Source organism: Rhinolophus ferrumequinum, chromosome 6 (assembly GCF_004115265.2).
Source record: "Rhinolophus ferrumequinum isolate MPI-CBG mRhiFer1 chromosome 6, mRhiFer1_v1.p, whole genome shotgun sequence".
Lineage (NCBI taxonomy): Eukaryota > Metazoa > Chordata > Mammalia > Chiroptera > Rhinolophidae > Rhinolophus > Rhinolophus ferrumequinum.
Genome location: NC_046289.1, coordinates 28,417,219 through 28,437,867, shown reverse-complemented (window position 1 = coordinate 28,437,867; position 20,649 = coordinate 28,417,219). Strand labels below are relative to the sequence as shown.

The 20,649-nt window shown below is 47.9% G+C and overlaps 1 protein-coding gene across 2 annotated transcripts in view; it reads left to right on the top strand.

Annotated features, from left to right (window-relative positions):
- The window catches only part of RAD51B (RAD51 paralog B), a 612,705-nt gene that overhangs the window by 515,700 nt on the left and 76,356 nt on the right, over window positions 1–20,649 (top strand). Inside the window, exon 11 of one of the 2 annotated variants that reach the window (XM_033109075.1) lies at window positions 10,552–10,632. The exons of the other annotated variant lie outside the window; for it this stretch is intronic. Coding sequence (XP_032964966.1) covers window positions 10,552–10,559 — 8 coding nt within the window. The 3' untranslated portion in view covers window positions 10,560–10,632. Of the gene's footprint in view, window positions 1–10,551; window positions 10,633–20,649 lie in introns of those variants that run through there. 2 annotated transcript variants of the gene reach the window in all.

The window sequence follows — 20,649 nt, the reverse complement described above, 5'->3', positions numbered from 1 at the left end:
GTGAAATTCTTTAATGATATTTTCCCAGCCCATCCTGATGGTAGTGCTCACACCACTGGAGAAATGATAGAGCTTCTTAACCGGGATCGCTGACAACTTCTCTTAGTAACGAACCCAAATGGCTTTGGATGTTAGGTGATTACCTATTCAGCCACAAGGGAGTGGGGGCTGAGGCAGGGGAAAGGGTGGGCAGGGGTACATGGAAAGCAGTTCCCTGCTGTGTTGTCAGTCTGCTAGGGCTATCGTAACAGAATACCACAGCGTGGCTTAAACAACAGAAACATATCGTCTCACGGCTCTGGAGGCTGGAAGTCCAAGATCAAGGTGCTGGCAGGGCTGGTTTCTCCTGAGACCTGTCTCGTTGGTTTGTAGATGGACCTTCTCACTGTGTCCTCACAGGGCCATTCCTTTGTGTGCGCGCTTCGTGTCTCTTTCACTTGTAAGAATACCAGTCTTACTGAATTAAGGTGCCCCCTTTATGACTCCATTTAACCTTAATTACCTCTTGTTAAAGGCCCTCTCTCCAAATACAGTCACATCAGGGGGTTAGGACTTTAACATAAGAATGGGGGGGGCACAATTCAATCCATAACACCTGCCATCTCTCTGTGTTTCCCATCTTCTGATGCTGCCGTTCCAATCCTGAGTGGGAGAAGAGGAGATATTGGTCAAGAAATGGTAGGTGTGACTCTGTGCAGTCAGTTTGAGAATAGCTCAGCTAGGTAGGGAGGGTGCCTGAGATAGGCCGAGTGAAAAGATGGGTGGATGGAGAGATGTTGGATGAATAGACAAATGAATAAACATATGACTTAAGTAGTATGTTGATGACACCAAGGCAGACATTACATTCTGTTTGGGGGGGAGGGTTGTAGTTTTTGACAGTGCAGGGATTGCAAACTCAAATGCTCTGTTAGACAGGTCACAGAGTTGCAAAAGGAGACCAGTTTGCACTAATAGGGAGTAGTGGGGACAGTGACAAATTAGAAAGCATATGCCCTGCCTAAAGGGGCAGCAGGTACTTAGCTCCAGCCAATTGTTACTTTGTGGGATGCCAGCGTAATGTTGCGAGAACTTTTGATTTTTCACAGGAAGCCAGAAATCTGGATTTTTCAAATGAAATCATTTTTTTAAATAAACCTTTAAATTATGGAAACGAATTCAAAATTTGTAAAATACTGTATGGGCCAGATAAACACATTTACAGTCTGAATGAACCCTGAAGGCTGTCAGATTTCCACTGTTGGGATACCAGAAAGACATTTGTCATGGCATCACACGGGGATATAGGTGTTTAAGAGCTCGGGCTCTTGCGTACACTGCCTGGGTTCATGTTCCAGCCCACGACTTGCTAGCTTTGTAATCTCGAGCAAGTTACGCATGTAATTCACATTGTAAGGATGAAATTCATTAATACGTGTAAAGGCCTAGAACCATCACTGCTGCCTAATAGGAAAGCAATAACTGAGGCAGTAGTATTAGGTAGTGTCACTAAGCCTCTTGGCTTCCTCATCTGTAAAATGGGGACATCACTTGCCTTACCTATGCCCCAAAGGAAAAGAAGAATATGTATGAAAGAGCATGCCAAAGGTGCACCCCGTGCATTCCTTTGGTTACTGTTCCCGTAAAGGAGGCTCAGCCTTGCCCAGTGCAGGGCTGGGGCGCCCTAGGAGAAGGAAGAGGAGGATAGCGAGGACCCGTCCTTTTTGGTTGCGAGGGTCATGTGGCTGTTCCACTGTTCTTAGAATTTGGTGAGTTTTTCTTTTTTTATTACGGAAAAGCTAAATATTCAGCAAAGTAGGGAAAATCGTATAATGAAAACTCAAATACCCTTTTCTAGACACAATAATTGTTAACATTTACCATATGCGCTTCATCTCGGTGTGTGATTCTGTGCATGGAATGTGGCAGAGAGATGCAGTAAGGAAATGGGGATGGATGGATGGACGCATAATGGTCCTGCAAGGGAGGGCCGCTGAGAGCTTTCACCACCACAGGGACTCCTTATTTTTGGAAGAAAGGAAGATCCAGTCAGCTAGTAGATTCTTCTCTTCTGGATAGGACCTGCAGAAGGGATTTTTGTGCAAACTAGTTTGTTATAAATGATATATTGTTACCGCTTTAAAGTGGTATAAACTGAGATACAGAAATTTTTTTATTATTTATAAAGTGTTCATTTATTGTTATTTTTAAGGTTTTAATTTTTTGCAAAGAGGATGTATTCATGTATGGCCCATGTAACTGAAAATAAAAATTGTCTAAGGAGACTTTCAATGTGGAAACATCTCTGTCATAAAGAAGTCAGGAGTTGAAAGCATGACGGATCGGAGAGAAGCCCAGTAAAATCACAGTGGTCAGAAGACACATTGGTCACTAAAAACGAAAGGTTTTAGGAAGAAGAAACACTCGGATTCAAAGAAAGTAGAAAGGGCTCTTTTTGTTAAAGTATTTAAAAGAGTCTCTAAGACATATTGCCCCATTTCTCAGCATTAGCTGTTGCTGTATTTCAATGCGAAGGCTTCTCCCTGGAAAGCAACTAAACTTTGCTTTAAAATTCTATTATCCAGACCCTTCATTAATTTAAGCTGACATTCCTTCTCAATTGGGGCAAATCATCAAAGCTTCATTGTATTGAGAACCTTGAATCCAGCAACAAAGAGTGTGGGGTTTGGAGGGAAACGTGGGGAGAGGGAGGGGAGAAAGCTCCTGAGGCCCAAAGAAAGAGGGGGGAAAGAAGGAGGGCGAGAGGCAAAGGGGAGCAGGGAGGAGTGGGGAGAGCAGAGAGAAACGATGGAGAGGTTGGGGAGAAGCAAGGGGCGAGAGTTTGGAGGAGCCCTGTGTCCCAGAGCTGCCCTTGAGCTGCAGCACAGCAGAAGCTAACGCAGCCTCCAGCTTTGCCCTCACAAATTTTTCTCCAGAGTAAGGATAAAACGGGAGATAGGGAATAGAGGGAAGGAAAGCACTTCCCTATTTTGCATCATTCAGGTGTCTCTTGAAATTTCCACCTGTACAGCCCTGCCCAGCAACACCAGGTCTGGAAGGAAGCCTGTCCCTCAGGCCTGGGACCTGGCACCCCATCCCCTGTCGTCAGTCATGTCTGACCCAGTTGCACCCCCACCCCAGGGCTCTCTCTTCCTTTCTGGTGTGATTTACTGTGGGGTATATAATGTGAGATGTACCAGGTGGAGTGCATTGGGTTCATGGTTGAGGTAGAAGGCAAGGGAAGATCTTTTGAAATGTGAGTAAATCATCCCCAAACTTTTATTGAGCGTCTACGATTTATAACTAGAATAAAATAAGAATTGTAAGGTGAACTTTATAGCCTTAGGGAAAACAGGGTTTTTCAATATGTAGCTGTAATAATTGAAATACTAACTGCAAAAACCAAAGGAGTCCCCGATGGTCTTTTCTCTGCACTGAAACAGCCCTCAAGGACACAAGAAACTCGCGTGGACACTGGGGCAGACAGCTTCGGGTGTCCAGCAAGCCGTCTGAGACCAAGTCGGGGGGGCTGGCGGACATCAGTCCTCAGCCCCCCACCTTCCAGCTCTGTGCCCTTCTCCACCTGGGCTCACTGCTTCCCTTTGTATAGTTAGCTCACCTGGAGGGGTCTCCTACCACCTTTTGATTAGTGGGCCTACCTTTCTCACCCTCCCTGGCTGGATAACCCCAGAGTTAGTGGTGGTTCATCTTGAATCATAAATCAAGTTCTGAAGGACATTGCAACTTTGTGCTCAGAATCTCCCTAGAAGTCAAACTCTTTTTTTTTTTTTTAATTTATTGGGGTGACAATTGTTAGTGAAATTACGTAGATTTCAGGTGTACAATTCTGTATTACATCATCTATAAATCCCATTGTGTGTGTTCACCACCCAGAGTCAGTGAAGTCAAACTCTTTGTGGTGGTCATTTGCTTATGAGTAGAATGCTGGATTCACCAAGTCTCTCCCTTTAAGAAAAATCTGGATGGTCTCTGTTGGTTTCTCCTTGCCCCCTTCAAAAAAAACAGCCCTGGTTAGGTCATTTAGCGTAGCTAGAATTCCACCCAAGAACAGCACACTCGGTTTCCACTATGGCCACAGCAAAGAAATCTCCAGTCATGTTGTCTTGTTACATCAACAGAAATCATTTATAATTAACACGTTCATTTTGCTTTCCCTATGCCCACTCTTCACTGGAATTTTCTTTCTCAGCCTCTGCTGCACTGTAGCATGGTAGCTGTTTGTGCTGCATAGGGATATAGGACCTGCCCAGATCTCGTTTATGAAAGCTGAGGGGTAGCCTCTGAATCTCTAGCCCTGGGAGAAAGCAGTTCCATAAATCTGATGTGTTATGCCAGACTAAATTTTGTCTTGGAAACTTTTGAGTTTATTTCAGAGTTGCCTTGAGAGGCAGTGATGAACTATAGATGTCCGGTAGGTTTTCATTTTCTGGGTGCCTTTCAGTTCATCAAGAACCAACAGTGGCCTTTAGAGACTGTTTCTGGAGGTTTCATGTTCAAAGACTATAGGTTGGAGAAGCTTAGGGTTGAGGGTCAGAAATGACCAATTCCACCAGTATTGCTCTCTCAACAAAAGGCTGGGGTAGTTATTCAGTTGTAGGGGACTGGCCTGTGTATTACAGGACATTTGTCCTTCCTGCCTCATCCTCAGAATGCCAGGTGCATGCCTCAGTAACTGTAAGAACCAGAAGTGCCTGTAGGCCATATTCCAAGCACCGCTGGCTGAAAGCACCAGTGACGGCACCTCTGGGGGCAGATGCCATTCACTTCTGCCATTGGTGAGGGCGGTCACTCTGCCCACAGGGGCACCTCCCTCCCAGTGTAAGTTGCCTTCAGGGACCTTTGTTTTCCTACAAGTCTGATCTTGATGAATATTATTTTCATCGCTGATTTCTCCCTAGATCTAAAACTGGGCAGTGGGAAGGAGAGGAGAAAATTCCCTCCTAAGAAGTAGGCTGTTCTCTGGAATGACTTTGAACTCTTTTTCAAATCAATGATTGAGTTTTCTAGTTGTAACTTCCCAAGCCCATTAGAGTTTGGGATAAAAGAGATGGAAACAGGGACAGAAACAAATGGATTCACCAGGACCCCAACATTGGGCTGTAACCAGGGGGTCTTCTTCCGCCGCACAGCGCTTCAGTCCTGACTTGCACGTCAGTCCTTGAGTACCATTCCTCTTCTGCCCACAAGGCACAGCAGGTTCTCCTGATTTCTAGAAATATCAATATTCTCTGCAAGGCGAATGGCCAGAGGCAGGATCTTCTAGTGGGGTACAGGACCCTGAAAGAGCATGACCGCCCATCAAGAGCCATCCAGAAAGGCTGTCAGATGAATCACGGTGTCTGATCTTGTCCTGCTGCTGGTTTCTCTGGGGCATGACTAAGCACACATGCCAACACCCCAGCTCCCAGGCCATCTCTTGAAGCCCTGCATCCCGTCTGCCTGTCTTGCTGGGGCAGTGCTCCGTGCAGCTCTCAGCACATCCTGTTTGTTCAGTCGCCTTTGTCTCCCACTGGAGCAGCAGGGAGAGAGGATTCCTCTGAGTCCCTTGGCTTTGGGCTTTGAAATCAGATCCTGGCACACCTGATTACACTCAATAGCTGGAAATGGTAAGGATGTCCGATGGGCAGAGAGCCCTTGTTTTAAGCTCTGCACACCAGGAAGGCAGGGGCTGGGTCTCCTCCTAGGGACTCCACTGGAGGGGGCAGGATGCTCTGGCAGGAAAAGCAAACAGTGTAACTGAAGGGAAATTCACTTGAAAAAGAACTCAGAGCACTGTCCATCAAGCAACATGTAAGCCATCCCGGAGGACACAAAGTGGGGCTTAGACTCATTCCTCTCTCCTCATACTTCCCTGGTTGGGAATCATTCAATTCCAGTAACATCCACCCGAGGGCCAGGGGAGGTCAAACCTGCTTTTTCTGGAGAACTGTTGCCTCTGAGACCTTGGCAAAGGGAATAAAAAAAATAGAGACTTACACACCAGCACAGTGGGAAGCTCAGCAGACGTTGAAACATTAAAGGGCAGCTCCTGTGCTTTCAAGAGCTCCTCAGCCTGCATGCAGTGCAAGCTTTCCAACAGAGATGTGACCCTATGCACTAGTCCAGGGGACTAGTCTATGGAAAAGTCACTAGGAAAGTGTCACACATGTTTGAGCATCCTTGCACCCAAACCCAGTTTAAGAAATTAATTACTGATGCAGTTAGTGTCTTCCCTGAACCCGTCCTCTTCCCCACCTCTCCGGCGACACCCACTCAGTCATTCCAGGCATTTCTTATACATTCTGGTGGTATGCGCAGCCCTTTTGGGGGGTTATCACTTAACCTTTCTGTGCCTCGCTGTCTTCATCTGTATAAAGGGGCTATTGACAGGATTAAAGGAAGTGATTTATGGTAAATATTTGGCTGTCATTCTTATGAAAAGAAAAAAGTCAGCAGAAAGAATTGGGACAAATGCAAGGCCCTTCCCAGCCTGGCCCTGACTTGCCCGGACAGCCTGCAGCCCTCTGCACCTTCCAGATGCCATGTTGCCCAGATCCACCACCTGTTTTCCTGCCTTTGGGCCAATGAGGATGCTGTGCTTACTTGCCTGTGATGCTCATACTCTGTCTCAATCTTGCCTCACCTCTCAGCTCAGATGTCACTGGCTCTGGGAGGCCTTTCCCGTCACCCCAGGGAGTGACTCCCAGTGCTCCCCTGGCCCTCCGTCTGAGCACTTGCAGTATGACCTGACGCTTCCGGTGTGCCTCCCCTGCCTTCACATTGAGCTGCACAGGCCTCAGGGACAGGGACTGGGTCCTCTGGCTCCTCCAGCCAGTGGTCTTGCCCATTGCCTGCCGGCATATAACAGGCCCGTACTGAGTGAGTGAATGAGTGAGTGAATGAATGACGGCTCAGTCATCAGATTTACAACTTTCTGCCCCAGTTAACATGCGGAAGTCCCCATGTCCCAAGTTCTCCTTATAGGCATTTTTCTCCTCTTAAGTCCCAAATCTTCTCTGTCCTGGAAACACAAAACTAAAAGGTCTCTTTATATTCCTCAAATAAAGTTGGAGCAAATATAATGGGAACATGAACTTTCTTCCTCCATAACTTCAGCAAACAACAATTTCAAAGGGAACCTTGGGTGGGCCCAGGTCTTGTACATCTTTTTCTAGGTGTCCTGCCAGTTGGGTTCTTTTCCTTCTTGCAGCCTGTAGAAATTCTTAAAGACAGAAAAATGCACAAACCTATTAATCTTGCTTAGAAAATCTGTTTTACCACCACAGAAACAAAATATTGGCAAACAACAGTCTGGCTATTAAGGAGTTCTCACCCACAACCATTGTTCTCTGCTAAAACCTTTGGTTGCTACTGTGGTAGACTCAGCATTAGTCATGGAATTTTAGAGAATGTGTCTCAGAAGTGGGATCAAGAGTAAGCTTGACAGTAATCTGCACCATAAGCCAGTTCGGTGCCCTGGTACTGAAAATGGGCACACGGATCTGCTCAGGAGGAAATGTGAACTGAGAGTGAGAGCAGTGGTTGGATTGTGTGCACAGAACACAAAGGCCAGAATTTTTTTTTTTTAACTTTTTAAATTTTTATCGAGGTGAAATTCGCATAACATGCAACATTTTTTTTTTTTGGTAAAAAAAAATTTTTTTTTTAGTTAAAGTTTATTGGGATGACAACTGTTAGTAAAGTTACGTAGATTTCAGGTGTACAGTTCTGTAATATATCATCTGTATATCACATTGTGTGTTCTCCACCCAAGAGTCATTAATATGCAGTATTTTCAAGTGAACAATTCAGTGGCAATTAGTATATTCACAGTATTGTATAACCACCACCTCTGTCTAGTTCTAAAATATTTTCAACACCCTGTGCTTTAGGCAGTCCTCCTGAATGCCTCTTCCTCTCAGCTCCTAGAAACTACCAACTTGCATTCTGTGTCTATGGATTTCTCTATTCTGGATATTTCATATAAATGGAATCACACAGTATGTGGCCTTTTGTGTCTGGCTTCTTTAATTTAACATAATATTTTCGAGGTTCATTCATACCATAGCATGGATCAATATTTCATTCCTTTTTATGGCTGAATAATGTTCCATTGTATGTGTCGCACTCATTTTGTTTATCCATTCATCCACTGATGGACATTTGGGCTGTTTCCACCTTTTGGCTATTGTGAATAGTGCTGCTATGAACCTGCGTGCACATTTATTTCTTTGAGTGCTCATTTTCAATTCTTTGGGGATATACGTAGGAGTAGAATTTCTAGGTCACGTAGTGATTCTATATGTAACTTTTTGAGGAACTGCCATCCTGTTTTCCTCAGTGGCAGAACCATTTTACATTCCCACTAGCAGTGTATGAGGACAGGTCAGATTTTATCCTTTTGGGAGTCACGTTCTAAAGTGGTATGAGGCTCTTCCAGGTCTCAAGGGCCATGTTCTGTGCACACAGAGCTCATGATCTATATGTAAATATACACATTCTGCACAGGAGAATGTGGAGCCCTCACTAGGCAAGTTGAAGGATGGTTCAGAGAATAGTGGACTTTACCCACCTACTTGCCGTGTTATCCTTAGCTAAGCAAGGAGCAGACTCAAGAATTTCATTGTCTAATGGGTCTTATTTTCACTTCTTTCCAGTTAGTTTTCATTACGGACCCTTGTCTCAAGACTGTCGGGTCATCGTGACTTTTCTATCCTTAGCCAGATTCCAGTAAACATGTGGGACTCGGTTAGTGTGTGATTCAGTGTTTAGAGCTCCCACATTGTGAAAGCTGAACTCTACACATGCCATACATCAACATCTGCAAGCCAGAAATAGGAGGAACACCTTGAAAGAGAAAGCTACAAAAGCAGTTATTAATAGTAGCTGTGAAGGAAAAAGGCAAGGCCATCAGCAGAGCCTGCTGCGTTAGACTTGTCAGAGGGAAAGACATAGAACTGGTTTCTTTCCTGAAACCACTTGGAAGGAGCCGAGACATAAATCTATATATAAGTATATTATTTGATTGAAAGCATAAAAAATACTATTGCATTATAATCTTCCTTCCCCCACAGTCTGGTAGCTGAGGTGGCTGCACTTTTGGAGAGAAGGCCTTCCTGAGAGAGCCCTGGGAACCCCTGGGTCTATGTCCGTTCTATTAGACATGGATTTTATAGCTGAACAAGGGGATGAAAGAGGAAATAGAAAAGGGAGGAGCTTCATGGGGAGCACAGCCCTGAGAAGGGAGCCAGGCCAGAGGAGGACTTTGAGAAAAGAGAGGAGTAGGTCTCTTGGAGGTTTTTGGGAGAGGGAGAACTTGACAGGATGGCAAGGAGAAGAGGAAAAGGGGAAGGGTTTGAGCCCTGGGGAATCAATGCTTCCTGTGGGGCTTGGCAGGAAGGAGAGGCACCACACCCTTTGGAAGTAAGACTTCTGAGCTCACTCATAAGCCTTCAGGGGCAAAATGGGCTTTGAAACCCCAACGCTAAGAACAAGAGGCCTCTGGATGCAGCTCTGATTTGAGCCCTGCCATTAAACGCTGGGTGGCAGGGAGAGGGTCTCAGTTTTCGCAGGGCAAGAAGCACTTATCTTCACTACCTGCCAATAAATAAAGAATTAACAGCCAGATTATCTTCTGAAGGTAGACTATACTCCCTTCTTGGGGCCAAGTGGAGAACCAGTCATGTCAGCATGGAGAGGGTGAGCCTCCTCACCAGCCACAGATGAGAGCTCTTGTCTTGACTTTTCAGTCATAATTCAATAGGACATTTTGCAGGGTTAGTGGGTGTGGTAGGCAACATGGTGGCCTCCCGAAAAGATATGTCCATGTCCTGATCTTTGGAACCTGTGACTGCGACCTTCTTTGGAAAAGGGTCTTTGCAGATATAATGAAGGATCTTGAGCTGAGATCATCCTGGATTACCCAGGTGGGTTCTAAATCCAACAGCAAGTGTCCTTATAAGAGGCAGACAGATGAGAGACTTACAAAAAAGAGGAGGCCATGTGACCACAGATGCAAAACCTAGAGTTACGTGGTCTCAAGCCAAGGAACCACCAGAGCCACCAGAAGCTGGAAGAGGCAGGGCAGAGTTCTCCTTGAGAGCCTTCAGGGGAGCATGGCCAGCCTACACCTTGCTTTTGGACTTCTGGCCTCCAAATCTGTGATAGAGTACATTTCTGTTGTTTTAAGCCACCAGGTGTGTGATAATTTGTTGTGGCAGCCCTAAGAAACGAATACAGTGGGGTTGCACAGAGAGATGACGTGACTGGAGAGTGAGATAATCTGGAGGTCTGAAAAGCAAGTGCAGTGCCTGGATTTGTTGCTGTGTCTGAGGTGAATTTTGTGAATTTTATGCTGTGGTTCTGTTCTCTCTTGTGTTCCCCATGTGTTTGCTCATCATGGCTGAGAGGGGAGGGGGTCAGATCAGCCCCTCACACCTATTTGAAATGGTGGTAATAGAAATGACCACACTCTACAGAACGCTTAACACATGCTAGGTAATTTACATACGTTACCTCATTTGATCCTCAAAACAGTCCTAAAAGGTTTGTATTCTCAACCCTGTCTTACAGATGAGTGAACCGAGTTTCCGAGAGGTCATGTAGCCTATTCAGAGTCATTCAGTGAATGATGGCGGAGCCAGACCTTGAGCTCAGGTCTGCGTCTGCTCAATCCACAGTATCACAAAAGGCTCTAGCCCCACAAAGACGGCTGGTCCGGTGCCCCCACAGCACCTAGCTGGCTGACAAGGAAGAATTTGTTAGTTTCTGAATATTAGCACCACTGGCACTACAGTTTGGGTGATGGATTGATTGAAATTAATGTTGTGAGGACCTGGTTAGACCCTGCTAACAGCAGATGGATGGAAGACATCTGCATTTAGGGGAAGATCTAGTCAGAATTGATTCTGATCAAGACCCTCTCAGCCTGAAGGCTCAAGCCTTTCTCCTCTCAGCCATGCTGGGGGAAGAGATGAAACCCCTCACCAAGTGGTCTCTTCCATGTGAGGAGCTGCACTGCCCACAGAGAACGCATCCGGCATCACTCGCTGCCTTTGCCAAGACCCAGAAGAGAGGAAAGTGGCTGGAGAGCAAGGCTCTGAAAAGGGCCTGTCCTGGGCAGACTGACATTATTTGGGGCCTTCTCTTTATCAGGATGGACTCAGGCAAGGCTCTGTGTGTCGGAAGTCCTGCACCTTTCACAGAGTCCCTATGGGAGTTTTAGGAGATCAAGGCTGATCTCCCTCTCTCTACAGCTGACTGGTGTGTGGCTAATAGGGCAGCTTCTTTGCCGTCCTTCCAGCATTCCTCATTGGAGGGAGTGCAGGAGCAGGAAGATGACCCAAGGGCCTGCCAGATTTCCTCCCACACAGACCTCTGTGCAAGATAAAGTCAGGCAAGGCTGTGCCACAGGACAACAGCATAATAAATTCCCCTCCGGCCTCCTCCCGGCTCATTGTTCTGTGGTTGGGGTTGTTTTGAGTACGATCAAAGGAAGGAAGAGCCCTGTGCTATCAGGCTGGGGAAGAAGGATGCTCTCCTGACCGCTCCTGTTGCCCTTGGCCACCCTCATTTTAAATATGAGGAAACCAAAGGCAATATGCAGCCTAACCCCACCCGCCTGGCGAGGCCCCACTGGATCTCTGGTGAGGCAGCAGCCCTGTCCAAACCCGCGACAGCCACCGTGGTCATCCCGTCCTTGTCCTTTCACCCAGGCTAGGGGTCTGGGAGGCCCGAGCACAGGGTCAGCGGCAGTACAGAGCGGGAGCCGGAGGTGGGCCGTGGACGGGCTGCGTTAGCTGTTATTTACCCCTTGGGCTGAGAAGTAAGGCCATGAGGCCACAACCGTTGGAAATAATAGGCCAAAAAAGGAACTTCCTGAGTGAGGCTGGCCTAGTGCCTGCGCTCACGACAGTGAATAGCTCAAGTTCTCCATAATGCCGTCAGATGCAGGACTTGTGACCTTTCCTACTCTCAGCCCAGGTTCAGGCTCGGGCACGGGCGGTGTGTGCCATCTGCCCACACAGCTAGATTCCTGCAGGGAACTAGAACAGAAAGCCGGCTTCCTTCAACCTGGACTTCAGAGGCGGGAAGGAAGGGCAGAGCTGAAGCTTCCCCCTGACGGACTCTAAGGTTCAGGGAGGGCTTTGCCCCTCTGAGACGTCTGCCCTGCTGACGCCCAGAGTCTGATTGTCCAGGTGCCCAGTTATAGCCGCCCGGTCACCTTTGTCTGGGCTGGAGGCCATGTTTGAGCCATCAAAGGAGCCTCAATGGGGGAGGATGTCAATGTGCTTCCTCAACCAGAAAGGTGGTTTGAGTTTGGCCAAAGCAGCCCAAGCGAACAAGCAGAAGCCTGTCAATTGAAAGATGGGGGCTGCTGGGAGATCACACGACAACAAAATGAGAACCATTATCAGTGTCGTCCCAGCCTGAAGGAGGGAGAGCCTTTGAAGCCACAGACAGGCTGAACAGAACTTTCCACCTGAGAGACGCTGGAGATGGGAGGTCAGGCTGCATGCAGCCCCCACAAAAACTGATCAAAGCCTCCTGCAGAAGGGAGGTGGCCCACAGCTGCATCCCCGCTCCCCCAGGGGGCCGCCCAGGGCTTTCTGAAGGCAACCAGGCTGCCTTTGCAGGGGCCTGTGGGAAAACCCAGCACAGATGCACTATGCAGCCAAACCCCCAGCACTGCTGGGAGAGGGGAAAATAAACCCCTCAGTGGTCCTGAAAAGAAGAGACAGGGAATAAAAGCACACAGAAAATGCGAAGACCACCCACCTGATGAGCGCCTACCTTTCAGAAACAAATAACTCCTGGCTTCCCAGGCTCAGTCCTAAAAGAACAAACAGACTGAACAGGCTGCCTCAAAGCCCCATGCGCTGAGGGGGCCCTGAGAAGCCCGGCTCCTTCTAAGCATCCAAAGCTTAATTTAAATTGTGTTGGCCTCTGTGGTTTCTATTCCAGCACTTCCTTGCATCCACTCTCTTCCCTGGCAACCTGGGAAACCACAAGAAGCCTCATTCAGGGATGGAGAGGGTCCTATGTGGACCCTGTTAGCACGTTTCTCAAACTGGACAGCAGTACCTACAAGGGAACGTTCTAGGGGCATCTTCCAGGCTGGATCTGGGGGATGAGGGCAACTGGGAACAGTTCTGCCTCGGACGCTGCATCTGTTCTGCCTGGACTGGTCCCTCAAGGGCAAGCCTCAGCCCACCCTGCCTGGCCTCGTGCCTCTTCCTTCCTGCCCAAAGCTCACCTTTGGAGAACTGGCACTTCATGGAGCCCACAGTTTGGCCTGCTCTGAAGTGGGTGCAACAAAGCAAAGTCACTTCCATTGTGCTCCACTTCTGAAAAGAACAGGAGGGTTCTTTCCTGTTCCTTCCTGGGAGTAGGTGTGGAAGGAGGGACATGGGGGATAACCATGTGGAAGCGTTGGAGGTATTTGGGTGGAAGAGTTGGGTATGGAGGAAGAGGGTTGCCCAGCAGACAGGGGGAAACTAGATGAGAAAGTTTCAGAACCACAGGTTTAACCAGCTGGCATTCTTTCCAAAAGAGATGAACAAGAACTGGACAGAGAGCCTCAGGGATGAGAAACAGAACTGAGGACAGAGGCATCTCCTTCCCCCTTCTCCAGAGGCCAGACCCTAAAAAGGGGAAGCAGCTGGGAATGGCTGAACTCCCACCCACTACTCACTAGGAGATTTATATCTTTTCTTGACTTTGCCCCATGAGAAGGGTGGGATCGTCTCCATTGAACAGGTGACAAAACAGAGCTTTTAAGAGGTGACCAAGGTTCTCCTAGGACACGCATGGAACTGTCAGTCTAGAACTCAAGCCTCCGGTGGCTTGGCTCCGGAGTTCATAAACCTTCCCCACTTTTTCCAATCCTGCCCTGCCTTTCAGTGCCACGCATATATTCGTAGATGTTCCGTAAATATTTGCTCAATTGAACTGAACCGAGTAGCTGAACACACGCAAGCCTCTTTCACCCTGACCAAGAGGAATCCTTTGACGGTCTGGGTTATGGAAAGAAATTCTTTGAGACACCAAATGCAATCCTGCTCTGAGGTGCAAGGAGGCCTTTTTGAAATTAATACTTAATAAAGTTTACACGGACCCCCCAAAAGGAAAAACAGAGGGAACTGGAACAATAAAAAAAGCAGAGTAGGTAGGTAATAAAACTTCACAGTGTTGTCTTTCATCCAGGGAGCACAAAGCGTTCACAGGCTCTAATTACGCCTTCATCCCCACGGCCCTTTTTGAAGTTGGTAGGTGCATGTTCGCAGTACCCCTCACTTTAGGCATGGACAGATCTGGCTGCCAAAGCCCTTAGCAATTCTCCCCAAGGCACAGCGAGCACAGAGCTGGAAGTGGCAGCAAGCCTCTTTCCCCAAACCTATGTTGGATGTTCCCTCTAACTGTGTCTCCTAACTCATCAAATAAAGCCACGTTTTTCTTTGAAAGTTTTGGGAGTGGGGGTGCGTCAGAAGGTCTAGAAATGAGTGGGGGCAGAGCGGGGGAATGAGGCCTCATGTTTGCCTGCACAGAGAATAAATCCCACTTTACTTGTATATAATCATATGCACATTCTTTAATTTAGGCACGTGTCCATTTGTGTACCTCCGTGGGTGCTCACAGCCGTGACAGCCCAGAGGCCTGGGCTGGGACACCCGCGGTAGGTGGTGCTACACCCGACAGTAGGCACTTCTGATGATGAAGGCTGGAAGACGGTGTCTGAGCTCATACCCACCGTGAAGGGTATGGGGAAAACGCTCCTGGAGAACACAGGATGTGAGGCTCAGACCGGTGGAGATGGGAACCAGGACTGAATTGCAAAGGAGTAATCCTTTTTTTTTTTTTTTCCTGGTTCATGTCCATTCATGTCATTTCTTGGCTTTAATAATACAATAATAATAATTGCACATGGCTTTTTAATGGCTCTCCATCGACAAATAGCACTAAGCACAAACTCCTTCATTGGACCCTGGAGCACTTTTGAGGTGTGACTCCATCGTGGACCCCAGTCTTATTTCTTGCTCCTCTCCTAATGTCTGTGCCGTGATTCCCAATTGGTGGGCTGCAGACCTGTGGGGGCCATGGAGTTTCAGCGAGGGGTCCCTAACTCTGTGCACCACACCAAATATGGGCTGCAGCCTGATTCAATTGTATGTAAAATTAAGGCTCATTTCAAAGGGTTGTCCAATGTCTAGCAGCTCTTTGTCATTGTGTTTTCTTGGGTGAGTACTAAAGTTCCACAATTATTATAAGAAATGGCCTACGTTGTGGTAGTTGTTTTCAAACTGGGACCCAAGGAACCCCTCAGAGAGGCCCTGAAGTATAGCTGGGAGAAGGATCAGGGTGAAGCCAGAGCAATGGGACCCCCGCCCCCCTCAACACACACAACTAGCTCACCGCCTCTCCTTGTAAGATTTTATTTGAAGAAAGGATTCTGCTGGGGAGGAGAGTAGGGTGGAGTTTACAAGTAATGGCTGAGGACAAAGTACATGTACTTCTAGCCAGCTCCTTGCCACTATTCAGTGTAGCACAGTGAGAAATTTATGACCTCCCAGTTGCACATGCCATGTGGTATGTGATAGATGCAATGCAAGGTATTCCTTCTGTCCACACCCACACAGTAAGCACCCTGGGTTTGTCAGTTTCTTAAATGAATGAAGTCCATCCGGCTCTTGGAAATAAGAAATGAACTTGTACATTTGCCAGTCCAGTTGTCAATGCAAAGACAGTATCCCCTTTGCAAGTGTAGTGCAACATTTATTGCTGTCGGGGAAGGGGGAGGGAATTATCTTTACAGCAGGTCCTTGCATAATGCCATTTCATTCAACTTCATTTCGTTACAACGTTGATGAGGAAAAAAAAAAACAACTAATTCCGAACCTGGGCCATTGTCTGTATGGACTTCTCCCCGCGTCTGCAGGGGTTTTGTCTGGTTTCCTCCCACATCTCAAAGATGTGCATGTTGGGAGAATTGTCGTGTCCACATTGTCCCGGTCTGAGTGTGTATGTGTGTGTGCGTGGCCTCTGCGGATGGAAGGGTGTCCTGTCCCGGGTGGGTTCCCACCTGAGCTGCAGGGAGAGGCTCCAACCAACTCGGACCCTGAATTGGAATACGCAGATTAGAAAACAGTGACCTTATTTGTTTTTATTCGTCTTTCTTAAATGTATGTAGATCTCACATTTATTTCAATGTTTAATATTAGAAGTGTCTGGGGGCTTTACTTAGAATGTTGATGATGTTTCAGTGACCAGAAACATGTGGTAGGAACATAACTATTGTTTGTATCAATTAGCCTATGGTTCAGTTGGTTTTGTTATGTCATTTTGCTTAAAGTTGCAGTTTCCAAGAACCTACTGATGATGTTAAGTGAGGACTTACTGTATACCAGCTGTCCTTGTGCTTCAAAGTTCCCAGAGGGGTAGTGGGCATGTGGGAGCCATTTTTATCTCCTTCAGTTTCTGCCCCAAAGTAGTCTTTGCTCATTTGGTTGGTGCGTCCCACCCAGACACCATTTGCTTTCAGGCATCCTGAGCCAAGAATAATGGGAATAAGAAGAGTTGGCAAAGCAGGATCCTGAGGTAAGACTTCCAGAAAGTCTTCAGCTGAGCCTCCATCCTCCCAGCCTGGTTTCATACAGGGCAACAAATAAAGAGACCCCCTGGGCAATCTAGAAGAGTGCTCATTAGTGTGTGGACCTCAGGCAGGAGATCGGTAGGGATGCCTTTGTTCCCTGTTCTTCACTCTGCTGTTCACACATACTTCTAAAAAGCCACCTTCCCAACACTCAGGCTTGAGGTAAAGTCTGCAAAACAGGTGGCAGTCCTTTCTGTTACATAAACTCCCTGTTAGAGGCAAATGAGAAACAATGGCAAGCAGACCCAGGCCTGTCATGGCTATGACTGAGCCAATTGGAATGTGACTGTGTGTGTGTGTGTGTGTGTGTTTGTGTGTGCGCGCACGCACGCACACACATGTGAATATAAACATACTTGGCTCTGAGTTCCTGTGTGCTCGGGGTATGCTGAGGAGGGCAAAAAGTTGTGTGTGTGTCTGAGAGGGTGACAGGAGCGCCCACAGGCCTGGATGCTCAAATTTATAGTTAGGGTGGGGCGGGGGGATGGACCCATGGGGAAGTTTTGAGAATGGGCGTGTCTGCATGTGAACACATATCTCTGTTCGTGTGTGTTGGGGGAAACTGAGGGAAATTTTGTGTTTGGGTGTGTGCACATGGGGCATTGCTCAGTTGGAGTCCCTCTGTCACCCTCAGGCAATTCACAATGCATAGGGGGTGCGCATGCATTCAAGTGTGACAAGGGGAAGCTAAAAGAAAGTTTTGAGAGTCTGTGAAAATTCTCACAAAAAAATCTGGCAACTCCCCATACCACAGGTTGGTACACACTCAATGCTTTTGAAGTTCATTTCCTGTACTAGTTACCAGCCCTTGTTTATACAGGACACACACTATGATTTAGAGCAAAAGCTCCAGGTATCAGAGGTGAGTTGAGGGACAGCGTATTTTGCAAGGATGAGAAAGGAGAGTGGAGGGGAGTGTCACTGCCCTGTGTCCTTTGAAGGACCAACGAAACCAATTTTCAACATTAACCCACAATTCCCACCCTTCTGTGCTTGGGAGGGCGAGAAGGTAGAACTCTAATTTTAAAATTCTGCCCTCCTTCATTGCTCTGAAGCCATTTTAGCACCCAGTCTCCTCAGCCAATTGTAGCTGGACATTCTTGTGTGTTTATGTGTTTTTAAACTTGTGTGGCTCACTCTACTCTGAGCTTTAGTTTGTGAGCCCAGCCCCAGGAAGTGTTTATGAGCTTCTTCACTCTGCTTTCTTCTGGCTTGCCTTTGTTTGGTGGCACAGAAGGGTAGAGCCTGACTTCAGCGCTCTGTTCTTTGTATGAGGGCACCAGCTCACACAGGGTCCTGGGACCGGCATCCACAGCCAAGCTGGAGACTTTGGCCCAACCCCACCGTGGCGTGCACACGGGCAGACATTTCTGAATGCCTCAAGAAGGGGAGAAACTGTACTCTACAAACAAGTCCTTAGCATGTGACCTCATCAGACTCTGTCTTGCCAGTGTGTTCATCCATGTGGCACCCAGCGCATAATAAGTGCTCAGCGGCCGCTCATTAACCGTGGTGCGTTCCATTCTATCCAAGGGCCATGAAGCCATTACCAGAGTCAACGGAGCCAACAGTCACTCTTCAGCACAGCTCAGGATTTTGCTGGCTCAGGTCCTGAACGCCGCATGGGTTCCTGATGCACCTGTGTCAGAGGTATGAGCCTCTGCTTTTCCTCTAGTCTAGACTCAAGGAAGCAGTAGCCAAAATCTCTTGGCTATTGGGTTCCATGGAGTCGAGGGTCTGAGAACCTATCAGGAAACTGAGTCCAGACAAAAATAGAGCTGTGAGGAATACACTCACAACCCTTAGCGGTGGTGGAAGCAAAGAGTTCCAGTCAGAGAATGTGCTAGAAGCTCACTGGGAGGTAGAAGCCAGAGGAACCATGCCTTGTCCTCTGTCTGCCAAGGTCTAGCCCTGCTTAAAGCTACTTCTGAGCGCAGAGTCCCTCTGATGGTGGGACCCAAGATGCTGATGGGGTCATTTCCAGGCTTTGCTCTGGTCCAATGCAGGACTTCAGTTGTTCACAGTGAGTTTGCTTCATACTCTGCCACTGCTCAGTTGGAGTCCCTCTGTCACCCTCAGACAATGCACAATCTTAGTCACTTGGACATCTCTGAACAATAGCAGGATTCTAAAGATTGGGACCCATGACTCCCCGCGAATTCTGAAACTTCTTTGAGGCACTGCCTGAAGTTCAGGGAAAAGCTTGCCAAGGAAAAGAGATCTGGAGATAGCGGCGAAGATGGAGACAGTGAGGTACAAACCATTTCCTTTAGAGAACCTCTCAGCTTCTGTTTGCCGAGGACCTTTGCCTGGAGTTAACATTCTGTGCAAGCTAGTGTGGCTCTCCGATGATCTGTGGTTCTGTTCAAGGTCCAACATAACCACCTTTCAGAGTGTTCTAGGCCACTGTGATTTTAGCCTGGGGAGACGTCCTTCCTTGGCCAGAAGGGTCTCCACCTGGAACCAGGCCTGGCCCTGGAGGAAACAGGTTCTTATGGGAAGAGGCCTGCACTTGCCCCTCCGGCTCCAAGGCAGCACCTTTCTTGGTGTCATCCGCCTGCCTGCCAAGACTAGTCCCTGAGAGGATGCTGATTTCTCAGGCTCCCCTGCCTGTCCCCACAGTGATCCCAGCAATTAGCTCCCAACGGCCTTGGAAGGGGGCCTGATTGCATTTCCAGCCTCTAGCATTTGCAGCAGAGGCTTTTCGCTCAGGTTTTCTTACAAAGGACTTTGTGTTTAGGGAAGGGCTGGGTCCCCTGCCCCTGTCCTCCCTGAGCACCCCATGTCTGCCTGGCATGGACTCATAATTTGCCCCTTATTTGCATCTTCCCCTGCTAGGCTGGAAGTCCCTGAAGGCCAAGGGCTATCTTACAGCCACACTTAGAGGAGAGTGGGGGGCAGCTTGGGGTCCTGGTGGAATGAGAGCTGCCTAGGACCCAGAAGGCCTGGCTGAGTGCCCCAGCACTCACTAGCCATTGGGTCTTGGATAAAGGTTCTTTTCAAGAGGCATGTACCGTCTGTCCTGATTCTCGTCCCCATCCACTGATGCCCAGTGCTACACCTCCTTACCTAAAAAATGGAGCTACATTACCCTGAGCCCCTCCCTGGGTGGTTCATAGAACCATCCATGTAACAACTTTGTACAATGGCCAGTGCAACACACAGAAGAGAAGGGTGTTCTGTTAAAGCCCCCCAGCTCCTCATTATATCATCTCATGAGCAGATCTTCCTAACTCTGCTGCCTGTTTCCCGTGTAACCTTCAGTGAGTTACTTTATCAAAGTGACTCTGTTTCTTCATCTGTGAAGTGGGAGAGTAGATTTGTCAGGGATTTGGCCCGTGGATCATGGTTTGCTGGCTCCTGCTTTAGCTCATGATAGGGGTCCAGCAAAAACGTGGGAAATTCACTTGTTGAAGACAGGTGAGTAGAGGCCTCTCTGCTCACCCTGAGCCTTGATTTTGACTCTCTCCACAGGCCCAGGTTTTATGTTCCTGCCATGGGGTCACAGCGGCAAGACCCTCACCATCTCTTCACTCCCCTCCCCCAGCCTTAGGAGATCGTAGGCTATTCAAACCCACCCACTTAAAGGAGAGCAGAGCTTTTGTGCCTTCCAGGATCTGTCCCCCTTCGCCTCCCCACCCAGGGCCTTTCCCCTCCATCCCGTCTGTGGGACACACAATTTGTAATCTCCTTCAAACCAAAGAATCGAGGTCTCTGATTCATGTAGATTAAAATCAGCTGCAACCTATTAATGGCCCAGAGCCCAAGACAGATTTTAGGAAACAAAAACACTGGACCAAATTAGACTGAACTGGCCTCTGTCTCCAGGGGAGGGAGGTGGGGGAGAAGACTGGGGGTGAGGGGAGTGGCCATGTGGTTTTAATTAATTTGGATTCTCTTCCTGAAGCTAATTCACCCAACACAAAGCATGTGTAGCATCATGGAAGCGGCCAGCTTGGAGCTGGGCGCTCCGTGGTGAAAGCCCCGGGTCCTGTTGGGGGCTGGGGCTGGTTGTGTGTCTG